This window comes from Ursus americanus, chromosome 2 (assembly GCF_024610735.1).
Source record: "Ursus americanus isolate L20-20 chromosome 2, mUrsAme1.1.p, whole genome shotgun sequence".
Lineage (NCBI taxonomy): Eukaryota > Metazoa > Chordata > Mammalia > Carnivora > Ursidae > Ursus > Ursus americanus.
Genome location: NC_142128.1, coordinates 32,046,185 through 32,060,305, shown reverse-complemented (window position 1 = coordinate 32,060,305; position 14,121 = coordinate 32,046,185). Strand labels below are relative to the sequence as shown.

Genomic DNA, 14,121 nt, shown 5'->3' with positions numbered 1-14,121 from the left:
GGGTGAGGAGAGCAGGAGAGGACAGCAATAGGTTTTAGATGTTGCCTTAGGTCCCCCTGCCCACTCTCCTCTCAGAGGAGAAACATGGGCACATATGGACACAGTAGGAGTCCCCATAATGGGAGGGGGGACCCGCGCCATGTCTCCTGAGGGATCTGGAGGCAGGACCTCTCCTCCAGATGTCCCCACACCTGACATGGAGCAGAATCAGCTGCAGGTGGCTGCCGGGCAGGAGGGTCTGAGTCCCCACCTGCTCCAGGGAGCAGCCAAACATCATCCTGTGTGACCAAGATTAGCTCCCGCAGCACGAGGCAGATGATGCCGGTTCCTTACCCGATGCTGGCTCCGGGACCCCGTGAAAACCACTCACTTGCCCAGACTCCTCTGCAGCCACGGAGCCCAGGAGAGTTCTGGCAAATGGGCTAGGAATGGAAACGCAGGGTGTTCCTTTCCAGAAAACTGACATTCCCTGACACGGTTGGCGCAGGGGGCCCTTTGTCCTGTCCCTATCTTCCTGCCTCAAATGAGAAGATCAAAATGCTCCTTACCAGTAGGAGCTTGCAAGAGGAGATATGAAATCTCGCGAGTAGTAGGACAAAAGCCACAAGCTGTGGACGGCAGAGCAGAAAGACAGGCGCCAGAGTCCCCTCTGGCATCAAGTGGAGGTGGCAGCAGCCTGCTCTGTTTCCTTCTGGAATTCTCATCAGGACAGAAAAATCAATTCCTACTTGGCTGAGCCTTCACTGAGCCACAGTTGGGTGTCTGTTACATGCCGCCAAAAGCAATCCTCACTGATCCAGGATATGACCGGAGACCAAGGAGCCTCGAGAACGTCCACATCCAGATAGGTCTTCGTTCGCTCAACAAATAGTTACTGAGTGCCTACTGTGTGCCACGCAGTATGCGAGGCTGGGAAGACATTCAGAACACTGGCCCAGACAATGGGCGATCAGCATAGACACTGCTCATGCTGCCCAGCACAGCTGAGGTTCCATCTGGAACACGCCCAGTGACAGAGCAGACAAAAATCCCCACCCTCGTGGCACTTAGAGTCTAGCTCAGGGCGCAAAACGATAAATAAATACATGCGTAAGTTAGAGAGTATGTTAGAGGGTGTTCAGGGCTATGGAGAAAAATACAGCAATTATTTTAAATATACCCTGTACAGAGCCCCCTGCGTGCGTGTGCCCACATGCACACACAAGCACACGCGGAATGTCTGGGTAAAACCCCTGCAGTTCTGCTGTGATCCCAAGGAGCGAAGGAAATCCCATTCAGTCTGAGGAACCCTGATTCGACTGGGATAATCCTGGGCTGTAGGAACTAAGCGCAGATGATGATGCAGGGAGAACAGACCTGCAAAGTGCCCATGGCCTTGACCTTCCCTGGAGAGGAGCAGAGCGCCCAGGGCTGCCCTCCCAGCGGCTGCCACGGCCCCTCCTGACCCACACTCACCTGCAGCGGACAGTTGAGCTCCTCGGCCGCACACTCCAGCCGCCTCTTGACTGTCTCCAAGCTGTGGTTCTCCTTCAGAAGCCTCTCCAGCTCATAGCCCAGCTCGGACTTCCAGAAGCCGATGTCCGACAGCCTCTGGCCCAGGTTCCGGCTGGTCCCCTCCTGCATCTGGCGGGTCAGCTGGTCCTTGTCCTGCATGAGCCTCATGGAGTCGCCGGTCAGTCGGCTGGCCCACAGCCGAGAGGCCTCGGCCCCGCGCATCTGCAGCTCGTTGGACCTGTCCCAGTCATGGGGGCTGTAGCGACAGAAGAGGGCGGAGCGGAGTGCTGGCAGGATGGTGGGCGGCCTCAGGGCGCTGCGGCACGTCGCTCCCTCATCCATGCAGGTCTGGGCGTTGGAGATCTTGTAGAAGAGGCTGGGTCTCCATGAGTTGAGGTAGCGGTACCCAGGCAGGTAATAGGGCTGGTAACATTCCTGGATCTCCGAGGCCGGCACGGCCGGGGGCAGCGCACTGAAGCCACAGGCTTTCTTGGGGCCACAGTAATTGGCGGTCTGAGTGGTTCCAAGAAATTCCATTCTCCCCCATCAGCTGCCCTTGGGCAAAACTCTGAGGGGCCAAGGCACGGCAGGAAGGGGAAGGATCTTCTCCTAGTGATGGGCCGGAGCTCTATGACTCGGGCACTGTTGTCATAAAGCCCGGGGGAGTGGGGCTTCACTGGGCTCTTGCTCATTTTAGGCCGGCTGGGGCCATATTGTCCCAATGGAAACACATGCAAAAAACAAAGTGAAGGGGAGTTTCTCAAGTTGCACACTTGGAGATGCACGAAATGGTATTGCTCTACTGTTCCACAGTAATCAAATCGGCCTTTCACACCTAGCTCTGCCGCTGGGAGAAAATGTAATGTAGTCCACTTCGGGAAACTCTGTCAGCTCAGGGATCATCTGGTCGGGGTTAGTCGTCTTCCTTCCCTCTTTGTCCCCAAGACGACACCAAAGTGGGGCATCCGTGGGATGGGATACTACTCCGTAGTAAAAAAGGAGTCTCAAATGGATTAAGCCAAATAGAAGCCGCTAGACTCAGAAGACCACATCCTGTACGATTCCACTTAGAAGGCATTCTGGAAAGACAGATCCACGTGGACAAAAGACAGACCAGGGGCTGCCAGGGGCTGGGGGTGAGGGGAGGTGGGCTGACCGCAAAGGAGCATTGGAAAACGTGGGGCGGTGACAGTGTAGTGGACACAGAGCTGTCCACTAAAAAGGGGGAATTTTACTGTATGTAAGTCATACTTCAACACACCTTAACTCAGTAAAGGGAGCGGGGGAGGGATCATGAGGCAGAGACCATGTCTCTCTGGCTCACCACTAAGCCCCAGCAACCAGCACACTGACGAATGAATGAATGAATGGGCATCTAGAATCAAGAGCTGGATTGTGCCAGAAAGAATATTCAACCCTCTCATCTCTACCAATGGTTTTACCCATCAAGAAACTTGCCCCCTCTTGGGCTAGTGGGAGTGGCAACGAGATCTCAAGGTACAGAACAAGAGGGGTGGTTGATGTGTGGGGACTTTCCCCCTTCTGCTGTAGGAAAAAGAGGAGCCTAACCCTCAAAGAAGTGTTTCTCTCCCTAATTACGACCGAAAACAGTGGCTATAAATGACCAAGGCAGAAGAAGATAATATTAAGCACCTTCTGTATATTTGATGTTTTACATATACTCATTGAATTTCCACGGAGAACTTAGAATGAAAGGCTTGAGGCCCACCCCTATCTAATAGGGTGGGCTCTGGACCCCCTACACACTTCCAACGCTTTCCTTTGTAGGATCCTTTAGGAGGAGGCACCACACTGTACAGGAAGCACGTGCACATCCAGGGCGGTCAAGAAATGGGCCAAAAAGACTCAGGATATGTTGGAAGCACGAAAGGTTCATGTCCAAAAATAACGATGTGACCAATATCTAAGGATATAAAGTAAGATTTAGATTTTTCTCATCATCCCTAGCTACGTCCAGTCTTCCTAGATATAACTACTATTATCAGATGTTTATACTATTTCCAGAGATTGTCTGTGAAGATAAAAACACATGCAAGCAGATTTTCGTTGAGGCGGGCTGGGACAGGCCTGGAGATGCTGCATTTCTTACAAGTCCCCAGTGGACGCTGGTCCAGGGGCCATACTTGGAGTAGTGAGACTCTGAAGTAAGTTCTGGGAGGGAAAGGACCTTGTTTGGATTTTCCTCGTCATTGCATCCACAGCACTTAGTAGAATGCCTGGAACATAGCAGGTGCACAACTGGAGTGTGTTGAATGAATGAGAAAAATGAAAGGATGAGTGGGTGGGTGGGTGGGTGGATGGATGGATAGATGGGTAGACGGATGAACAACAGAACGTCAGAAGCCATTAAATGAGAAAGATAAACTGAGAACAGTTGGCTATAGCTCAATGGAAAAAGGAATGGTAAGCCTGACCTCCCAGTCCAAAAGACTCCAACTTCTAAAAATTTAGCAAGTGAAAAATACTAAAAGTAAGGCCTTTGGAGTATAACTTGGACTTTTAGCAGTGCCTCGCCAAGGGTGGGACCGTGGCATTTCCAAGGTTCATCCACATCTTAGCAGCTATCAGTACTTCATTCCTTTTTGTGGCAGAATACTACTCCATTGTGAGAGCGACCACTCTTGTGTATCCACTCATCTGTGGATGGACATTTGCACATCATGAATAATGCTGCTATGAACATTCGTGTCCAAGTTTCCAGTCCTCCTGAATATATATCAGGGAGGGGAACTGCAGGGTCCTGTGATAATTCCGCTTAAGATACTGGTGGGTTTTAATAAAATGTAAGTTTCAAATTAAGCCTATTTTTATTGCTTATTCTCTACTAAATAGAGTATACGTAGATGTTAATTCAGAGGACCGCTAGCTACACAGTCAGCACCACACACCAGACTCACTGCACTGTTTTGAGAGTAAGTTCCTAAAGCTTGGGAATCGGTGGCGCTCTCTTTGGGTGCAATTTTCGTCTCCAACCCCTAGGGGTGCTTTGCACACCTGTGTTCAGGCAGTAGGCCCGAGATATACAAGGAGAGCCGAGATGGGAAGAAACCAGAACTTGGTTACGTCCATTCTGTCATTCTGTGTGACCACTCGTGCCCAGAATGGACAACGGCGAAAGAGCGCATGACCTTAGAGGTGTGATACTTTAATTTGGAAAGTGGACATTTTAGTTCATACATGAACTCTTCTCTGAACTCAGTGCCTTTAAAACTGAAAGGTAATCTCTGTATTTGTCTGTTGCATCAAAACTAACCAGGAACGAAACTACTATCACCCAAGATACTGTTGTAGAGAGGACGGGGGTGTTAAAACAATTATCTACTTTGGCTGTCACATGCTCGAGGTAGCCACTGATTAGAGACCTATCATCCACCACAAGTTTTTTTTGTTTTGTTTTTGGCTTTTCCTTCAATCTCTTTTAAAGCCTGCTGACGGAAAACGCATTCTCTTTCTGGAATCTCTGCAGGAAGTGGATGGTGAGAGTCACTGAAGTGACAACCCCCCCGGGGGGGGGGGCTCCCCGTCCACTGCCAGCTCTGCCTCCCAAACTGGAGACACCGTGTCCAACACCGACTATTCTACCACAATCTCTGCCTGGCACGTGCTCCGAAGGGGACAGCTTCGCATCTGTGAATTTAATGGGAAACCCAACAGCCTACGGAAGAAAAGCATCATCGAGACTGTCTTGCTTAGGTGAGGCTGGAGCAGCGCCGTCCCACAGAACTTTCTGCAGCGAACAGATCAAATCAGCAAGCATTCCTTGGGCGCCCCCTGTGGGCAGGCAGGGATCTTGCACCTGCGCCTGCTGGGCAGCCCAAACTGGGGACTGGAGGTGGCTCCAAGCAGTGCTTAGAAAAACAGCAACACAGGGACACACGCGGCGGAAACAGAAAATCCGGAAAGAATTTGCTTTCAATTCAGCATCTATGTCAGACTGTGTCATTCAAAACCCAAACCTGCATTTTACAATAAAACACGTTTCCCCCCAATTGGAATTTAAGAAGGTATCTTTTGGGCGCTTAGAGCACCAGCCCTGGCTGGTGTCTAATAACCCAGCAATCTTTCTGGAAATCTCCCTGTAGATACATGCCTCCATGAAGGCTAAGTGCGTGCACACGCGGCTCTGTGTTCACTGCTGCGTTGGTCGTAGCAGCGAAAAAAGACAGAACTAACCATTGTCCCTCAGTACAGGGTGGCTAAAATAAAAAGTCATCTTTTTATGGCTTTTTAGGCTGCCGCATAAAAAGAAGATGGACCTGCCGTTGCTGATAAGAATTGATTCCTAAGATGTAAGTGAAGAAAAGCAAGATACAGGACAGTTTACATGGTATGATGTATTTGTAACATGCACAGATAGATACATAACTTGTACACCCGGAAACACTTCCAGAAGGATACACGGGAACCAGGGCCAGGGTGATTACGCTTGGGGGGATAAGAGTGGAACTGAGGGGTGCGGGGCACAGAGGGAGCCTTTTACTTTTGGGTTAAGCCTTCCATACTAATATATATATGTATACACATATACGTGTACGTACACACATCTACACATACACAAAAATTCATTTTAGTGATACACAGTATATATTTCATATACACCAATGTATATGGTATAGATACTCTAGTGGGTAATATATGTCTCTTCCATATTTGTATCCTAATAGGACTTTCACTTCTGGCCAAGATTGGATAAAAGAGATTGGCTGGACGCTCCCAACTGAAACAATTCAAAAACACTCGAAATATATAAAGCAATGATTTTGAAGTCACTGGACATCAGGCCACGAAGGAGAGTCCTCCCTGTGGGACGAGCAACAAACGAAACAAGTTGTACAATTACCCCAGCTCACTGCCCGGACAAAGCTTCCAGGCCGCAGTGCAGGGACGGGAGCTCCTTGCGTTGAGGAGACAGAGCTGGGAGGGCGGGAAGCCAGTGTGGCTGGAGTCTGAAGGACAGAGCTCCAAAGAGGAGAGGGCTACCCAAAGCGAGCTCTGGAGATATGCAGAGGGGCCCTCTTAGCAGAGCATCCCCAGTGCAGGCACATGAAGACACAACCCTGGGCTGGGGAAGGAATCATCCCGAGAGGTTAGAGGGAACAATCCCCAGAGCTCCCATGGGGCTGGGAATAGCTCTCCATCCCACCAACCACAGTAGACAATTTCATAATTCGGGCAACATCAAGTCAAATACTCAGAAGGGTTTTGCCTTGGTGTTAGGGCAAAATGAGCCCTGGACTTAATGCCTCTCTGGTCCTATCTAGAGAATACCAAAAAGCCAGATCTCAAAAGATAAAAAATGTTTCCAGTCAATTAGCTCTGCCCCAGAGAAAAGATCAAGAATACTTGTAAAAAGAAAAAAAATTTCAGCTCTCAATAAGGTAAAATTCACAATGCCTAGCATCTAATAAAAATGACCAGGCAGGCAAAGAAGCAGGAAAATATGATCCATGATTGGGGGGGGGGTGTCAATCAACTGAAACCAAACCAGGAATGACACAGATAATAGCATTAGCAGGGGAGGACACTTTAAACATTACAACTGTGTTCCGTGTATTCAAGAAGCTAGACCACAGATAGGACATGTTGAGCAGAAACACAGCAGATACACACACACACACACACACACCCCACACCTGAATTGAACATCGGGAGATGGAACGACAAAGTCTTGAGATGACAAATACACAAGATGGGATTACAGGCGTGTTTCATGCAGCCGGGGCTGCCGTAGAGTACCACGGACTGGGGGGCTTATACAACAGACGTGTATTTTTAAAAAAGATTTTATTTATTTGAGAGAGAGAGAAAGAGCAAAAGTAGGGGGAGAGGGAGAGAGAGACAAGCAGACTGTCCACTGAGCGGAGCTCAATCGCAGGACTCTGAGATCATGACCTGAGCTGAAGTCAGGTGCTTGACCGACTGAGCCACCCAGGTGCCCTCAGGAACACGTTTCTCACAGTTCTGGAAGCTGGAAGTCCGAGATCAGGGTGCCAGCACAGTGGGTTCTGGTGAGGCTCTCTTGCTGGTTGATAGATGGCTGCCTTCACCTTCTCTCTGTGTCCCTCTCCTGTGTTTCCTCCCCTGGAGAAAGGGGGCACTAATCCCATCACGAGGCCCCACCCCATGACCACCCTCATCACCTCCCCAAGGCCCACCTCCTAACGCCATCACATGGGGAGTCTGGGCTTCAACATACAAATTGGGGGTTGGGGTGGGGGTACAAACATTCAGCCCATAATGAGGCAGATTGGGACAATGAAGAAGAAAAAATCAGTGAAGTTGAAAATGCAGCAATAGAAAGCCTCCAAAAAGAAACAGAAGACTGGGGGAATAAAGAGAGCTATAAAATATTGCTGAGAGAAATACAGAAGGACCTAAATAGAGAGCTACATTACATGTGTGGACCGGAAACCTCAATAGTGCTAAGATGTCACTTCTTTCCCAATTGCAGGTTAGAGTCAAAGCAAACCACAATGAACATCCCAGCAGGCTCTTTTTTTTTTTTTTTCCTGGTAGAAACTAGTAAACTGGTTCTAAAATTTAAATGCAAATTCAAAGGACCTAAAATAGCCAAAAACAACTTTGAAAAGCAAAAAGGAGGAGGATTTAGACCTTCTGACCTCAAGACATTATAAAACTACAGTATGGTATCGGCACAAAGATGGACAAAGACCACTAGGATAGCACAGACTTCCAAGAGATCCATGCAGAATAAAGAATCCAGAAATATATCCACATATTTACAGTCAACTGATTTTCAACAAAGGCACAAAGTTAATTCTGTGGAGAAAGGCCAGTCTTCTCAACAAATGGTGCTGGAACAATTGGATAGCCATATAATTAAAAAATGAATTTCAGCCCACACCTTGCACCGTATACCAAAATCACATACAAAGACTAACTCCAAATGGGTCACAGACCTAAATATAAAGTCTGAAACTCTAAAGATTCTAGAAAGAAACAGAAAATCTTTGTGACCTATGTTCGGCAAAGATCTCTCAGAAGTGATGTTAAAAACACAACCCGTAAGAGAAAAAACAAACAAACTGGGCCTCATTGGAATTAAGAACAGCTCTTCAAAAGACGTTCTTTAAGAGAATGAAAAGACAAGCCACAGACTAGGAAAAAATATTTGCCAAACATATAATTAATTGATGAAGGACTTGTATGCAGAATATATAGGATTCTTGAAATGCAATATGAAACAATCAAGAATGTTTTTAAATGGGCTTAGGATCTGAGCAGACATTTCGTTGAAGAAGTTACGCTAACAGCAAATGAGCATATGAAAAGCTGTTCGACATAATTACACACTAGGGAAATGCAAGTTAAAGCCACAATAAGATATGAGTGTGCACCTATGGGAATGCCAACGTGTTTAATCCTCCCAACAACTAACCCTTTCAGGTAGTTAATATTATTATTGCTATTTTATGAAGGAAGAAGCTGAAGCGTGAAGAAAAGACTCGAAAGCTGGTAAACAGAGAGCTGGGATTTGAATGCAGACACCTGGCATTCAGGAATCCTCATTCTTAACCAACACTGGTAGGCTTCCCTATATGTAGTCGATATGAACCTTATTTTTTGACTCAATTTTAAGTTAAATGTATATAAACAGCTCTTTGTTAGATATTTTTGCGGTGCATATAGACAGCTCTTTGTTAGATATTTTTGCTGTTTCCAGGGAAAGAAGTAGAAAATTCCCTACACCTAAACTTAATTTTTTGGTCATTTCCTGACTACTTTAATCATATGTGGGGGGAGAGCGCCACCTAATGGTGAAAGGCAGAACTGCAGGCACCTCAAAAAGTGTTTACTCAACCTGCAGGGGGTTAAAATGCTGCGGTCCTGCTGAGTCAGCGTCTAAATGTTTGACCAGCTTGCCCCAGGCGCTAGTCCTGTTTCATCCACTAACCTGGCCGAGGGATTTTGCGCAACTTTCCCGGTGTAGGCTTCTGTTGCTGCATTTGTAAATACGGTGCCGGATCTCACATCTGCAGCTCTCACGTATGACCCTGAGTTTACTTAAACACAAGCTTGTATCGGATCTTTGCTCTCTGGATGCTCTGTGCTTGGTGCTTTACATGAATTACAGTGCTTTATCCCCACAGGAACCACAGGCGGTGGGGGGAAATATGCCTTTAACATCCCCATTTTACAGATTAGCAAACCGAGGCCGCAGATGGGAAGGCACTGGCCCAATGGTATTCAGCTCATGTGAGTTGGAGGCAGGATTTGAACACAACCTCCGACTTCTGGGCATGGGCTGTAAGGCCGCGTGTCATCTGCCCTCACCGATCTCATTCATCCCCACCCTAGGGAGTCTGACCCCAAGGGTTTTTATTTCTTCCTTTTTTTTTTTAATTTTGACAATTTTATCGTTTAAAAAATAAATATTACATTTGACATACAAAGTCGTTTTAAAGAACTGTGAGGGTTTTTTAAACATGCTGTGATGCTGTGGTTTATAATAAACACATTGGGTCCTCTTCCCAATTATCGACACCCAGCTCCTAGAACCCCGACAATTTCCTAAGAGAGTGATTAAGGTGTCTCTTGTTATGTTAATGAGGCGACTTTAGAGCCTCCGGTTAGGACGGGGGCTGGTTGCCAGGGAACCAACCTTGTGATTGGAGGGTTGGAACTTTCAGTCCCTCCTCCCCCCCCACCCCAGACCTCAGAGGGCTGGAGCTTGAGCCAATCACCAACGGCCAATGATTTAATCAAGCGTGCCTGTGTGACAAAGCCTTGGCAGTTTGGAGTTTGGAGAGCTTCCAGGTTGGTGAACGTCCCAGAGTTTGGGGAGAGTCGTGCCCAGTGGGGGTATGGGAGCCCTGCACCCTCTCCCCATTACCTTGCCCTAAGCACCTCTTCCACCTGGCTGTTCTGGAATTTTATCCTTTTACAGCAAAAACCATCATCTGGTAAGTGGAAAGTTTTTCTGAGTTCTGTGGGTCGCTCTAGTAAATCAGTCGAATCCAAAGGGGGAGTAGGTCATGGAAAACTAATTTGAAGCCAGTAGGTCAGAAAACAATCTGGACTTTTTATGGGTGTCTGTGGTCCAAGGAGGGGAGGGTCACTGGAACCCCCAAACTACAGCCAGGCAGTCAGAAGGACAGGTGACAACTGGATTTGCAACTGACATATTAATTCAGGGGGGTGGCTCAGGGGGGGGCAGTCTTGTAAAACTGAGCCTGTAACCTGTGGAGTCGAACGCTATCTCCAGGTGAACAGCCTCAGAATCGAGGAGCTGAGTTGAACTGTGGGACACCTGGCTGGCGTCCCCAGTGTTGTTTGTTGGTGTGGAGAAACCACACCCCCCACCTCGGAAACTGGGTTCAAAACCCTTTTCTATGCCAAGGCCCCACACCCAAGATTCTAACTGAACTGGCTGTGGGGGAGCCCGTGCCTGGCCTAAGATCTCCCAGGTGATCACAATGGGCAGCTGGTTGAGAAACGAAGCTACAGAAGGTAAACACACAGGTGTCCCCGCACTCTTAATGCACATTTGAGCTCTAATCACTTCGGAGGCATAAACAAATTTTGAAAGAAAAAAAAAATGTTTTTAGAGCAGTTTTAGGCATACGGAAAAACATATCAGGAAGCTCAGAGTTCCCGAATATTCCCTCTCTACCTCCCCACCCCAATTTCCCCTATTATTAACATCTGGCGTTGGTGGGGGTCGTTTGTTACAATGGGTGAACCATAATACGGAATTGTTATTATTAACGAAATTCCGGAGTGTGAGTTAGAGTTCACTCTTGGTGTTGCAGGTTCTGTGAGACTCGATACGTTGCGTAATGTCAAGTATTCACCATCACACGTGACACAGGAGAGTCTCCCCGCCCTCAAAACCAGCCCTCTGCTTGTTCATCCCTTCCCCCACCCAACCCCTGGCAACCACGGATCTTTCTGCTGTGTCTCTACTTTTACAAACTTATTTTTAAAAGCATTTTAAAATGTAGCTAATTAAATCTTTTGGCACGTACTAAGTTTTCCACATTTGAAACGACAACATTTCCAGCTCTCGCTTTGTTGTCTTAGTCCTCGTTGCCACCTTCAATCAGGGGGACCGAAATAAAAATTTTAAAATTAAAATCTATCCAACTCCCCAAACTAAATAAATGTAAAGGAGATGTAAATAGACTTTCAAATGCCGATTCTGGGTAAGTTTGCAGCATTCACACTTTCCGAGTTACTAAAACGGAAAACTGGGCTCAGACTTCTGGAACATGCCATGTTCGGAAAAGGAGAAGGCAGTGGATTCCACGGGCCTAAGAATTGGCTTCCGTGGGATGACGCGGAGGGTGACCTGTCCCAGAGGAGGGCCAGCGGGGAAGGACGGTCATGGTGAAAGACCTGGCCACGGAGTAATGGTGGGGGTGCCAAGGAAATACCTGCTGATCTGTTTTAGATAGAGTTCGGCGTGCACAGTGCCACGCAGCAAGAGATGGGGTGGGAGAGGTAAAATGAGTATGGGGGCCACCGAAAACCACGTCAAGATTGGTGTCAGCTTGGGCCATAGGGAGCCATGGAAGGTGCCCGAGTAGCAGTGACCCGGTCTGAATCATGAGGGGAAAGGGCCGTAAGACGTGTAGCAGAGACAGTCCTGTGCCGGCCACTCCCTGGTCTCTTCTCCTTCCAGCCACATGCCACCGACCGCACTCCCTATTCCTTTTTTGGGTATGACCGTGTGACCGATTCTCGTGATAGAAGCTGTGCGCATAGGGGTTGTTTCTGGGTGGAAGCGTTTAAGATCATACAATTCACGCGCTCCACCTTTGGAGCCTGTGTTCATGCAGTAGCAATGTGAGACGGTAGGGCTCCTGTCATATGTATCCCTAAGAAACGATGAGCAGGTCTGTGCCCGTGAACCTGTATGAGTAGTTGGAGCCAAAAATGATCTCTGCTGCCTTGAGCCTCTGCGGGCTGAGGGATGCCTGTTCTGGCTGCACAGCCTAGCAGGGCTGATCGGAAACCACTGCAGGCCAAGGAGGGTGAGGGTTGCAGGGCGGTGACGGTTGCAAGGCGGTGAGGGTCGCAGGGCGATGAGGTCATGCAGCGACGGCTGTCTGCTGGCACCCCAAACTTGGGGGCTTAACACAGTAAGTGTTCATTTAGCTCCTGAGCCTGTGGGTTGGCTGGATGGTTCTTCTGGACTCACTCACACACCTGGTGGTCACCTGTGGGTCTGACTGGGGGCTCTGCACCACTTGGCTGGATTCTCCTGTGTCTCAGGGTCCCTGGTTTGGGATGGGCTTGGCTGAGACCATGTAGGTGACTTGGCCTGGCCCTGTATGTCTTCCTTCTGCAGGCTAGCCCAGAGGTGTTCTCATAGTGAGGGCAGAGGAGTAAGCGAAGAAAGTGAAAACCGGCAAGTACCTGTTTTGTGTTAGGTCACATTGGCTAACATCTCATTAGCAAAGTCTGTCACATGCCTGAGCCCGGAGTCCAGGGGTAGAACAGAGACCCTGCTCACAGTGAGGTGACGTATTGGGGCCATTTAGGGAACTACACCATCACATCACACAGAGGTGAGGCCACAGGACTTGCTGTCTGATTGGACATGGAGGGAGACATCATGAAAGTTTCCAGCAATGGCCACCAGCCTTTGCCGCCATCTTTGTGCAAGCCTGCCACTCCACCCATCTAGATGTGGCCTCTGTTTCCCTGCCCCTGGAATCTAGGCTGCCCTTGGGACTTGCTTTGACCAGTACAATGTGAGAAAGAGACCCTGCGCCAGTTCCAAGCCTTGTCCAGCTGTCATGGAAGGGTGCTCAGGCTAGACCACTGAATGATGAGCGACCACGTGGAGAGACAGTGGCCACATGGAGAGAAATTGAGGCACACATGAGAATGAAAATCTTCTCCATTCCCCCCTGAACGATGCCATATGAGTGAGCCCAGGTAAAGCTAGAGAAGACTCAGGAGAAATAATAAACCATTGTCGTTTTAACCACTGTGTGTGTGTGTATTTATGACTTGTTATGCAGCAGTTGGTAACTGATACAGGGGAGATGGTGAGAAGGAAGCAAGGCTGATGCTCACATTTCGAACTTGAATACGTAGGGCAGTGGTGGTACCATTCTCTAAGAGCTCCAGAAGGAGGAACTGATTTGAGGAAAGAGTTGTGGATAGAAGTTTGCTATGCCTGAAGGACTGAAGATTGTGGAAAGTGTGACGACAAGCGGGCCAAGGACAGAGTCTTGAGGCGTACTTCTCTTCAGAAGTGGTTCTCAAACTTCAGTGGATAAAACTACTATCTGGTGAGAGCGTAAAATGTGCATTTCCTGTCCCAGCCCTTGAGCTTCTGATTGAGGGGGTCAGGATGCGCCAGAGGAAATCTGCTCTGCAGCCTTGTTCCTGTCCTTCGGCCCCCACTCCCACAAATGGAAAATTCCACCCTCAGTGAGACAGGAGTTAGGCTGGAGACAGAAGGAGAGAGAGCTGGAGCAAAGCGGAGAGGAGGTTTATTTGATTTTACTTCATAGGGTGGCATGGGATCATTTTTACAGCTTTGTGGGGGAGAAGTGAGGAGGGAGGGAGAGCTTGAAGAATGGTAGACCTTTCTTCCCTGCCTCAGAGCAGAGAGACTGCTGAGTGGGA

At 48.4% G+C, this 14,121-nt stretch overlaps 1 protein-coding gene across 2 annotated transcripts in view; it reads right to left on the bottom strand.

The window, feature by feature from the left end:
* The window catches only part of TEKT5 (tektin 5), a 59,054-nt gene that overhangs the window by 43,232 nt on the left and 1,701 nt on the right, over window positions 1–14,121 (bottom strand). For both annotated transcript variants that reach the window (XR_015728042.1, XM_087870483.1), the window contains exon 3: window positions 1,456–2,573. Coding sequence is in view for 1 of the 2 variants with exons in the window: in XM_087870483.1 (XP_087726609.1) it covers window positions 1,456–2,031 (576 nt within the window). In the remaining variant the exon portion in view is untranslated. The remainder of the gene's footprint in view (window positions 1–1,455; window positions 2,574–14,121) is intronic.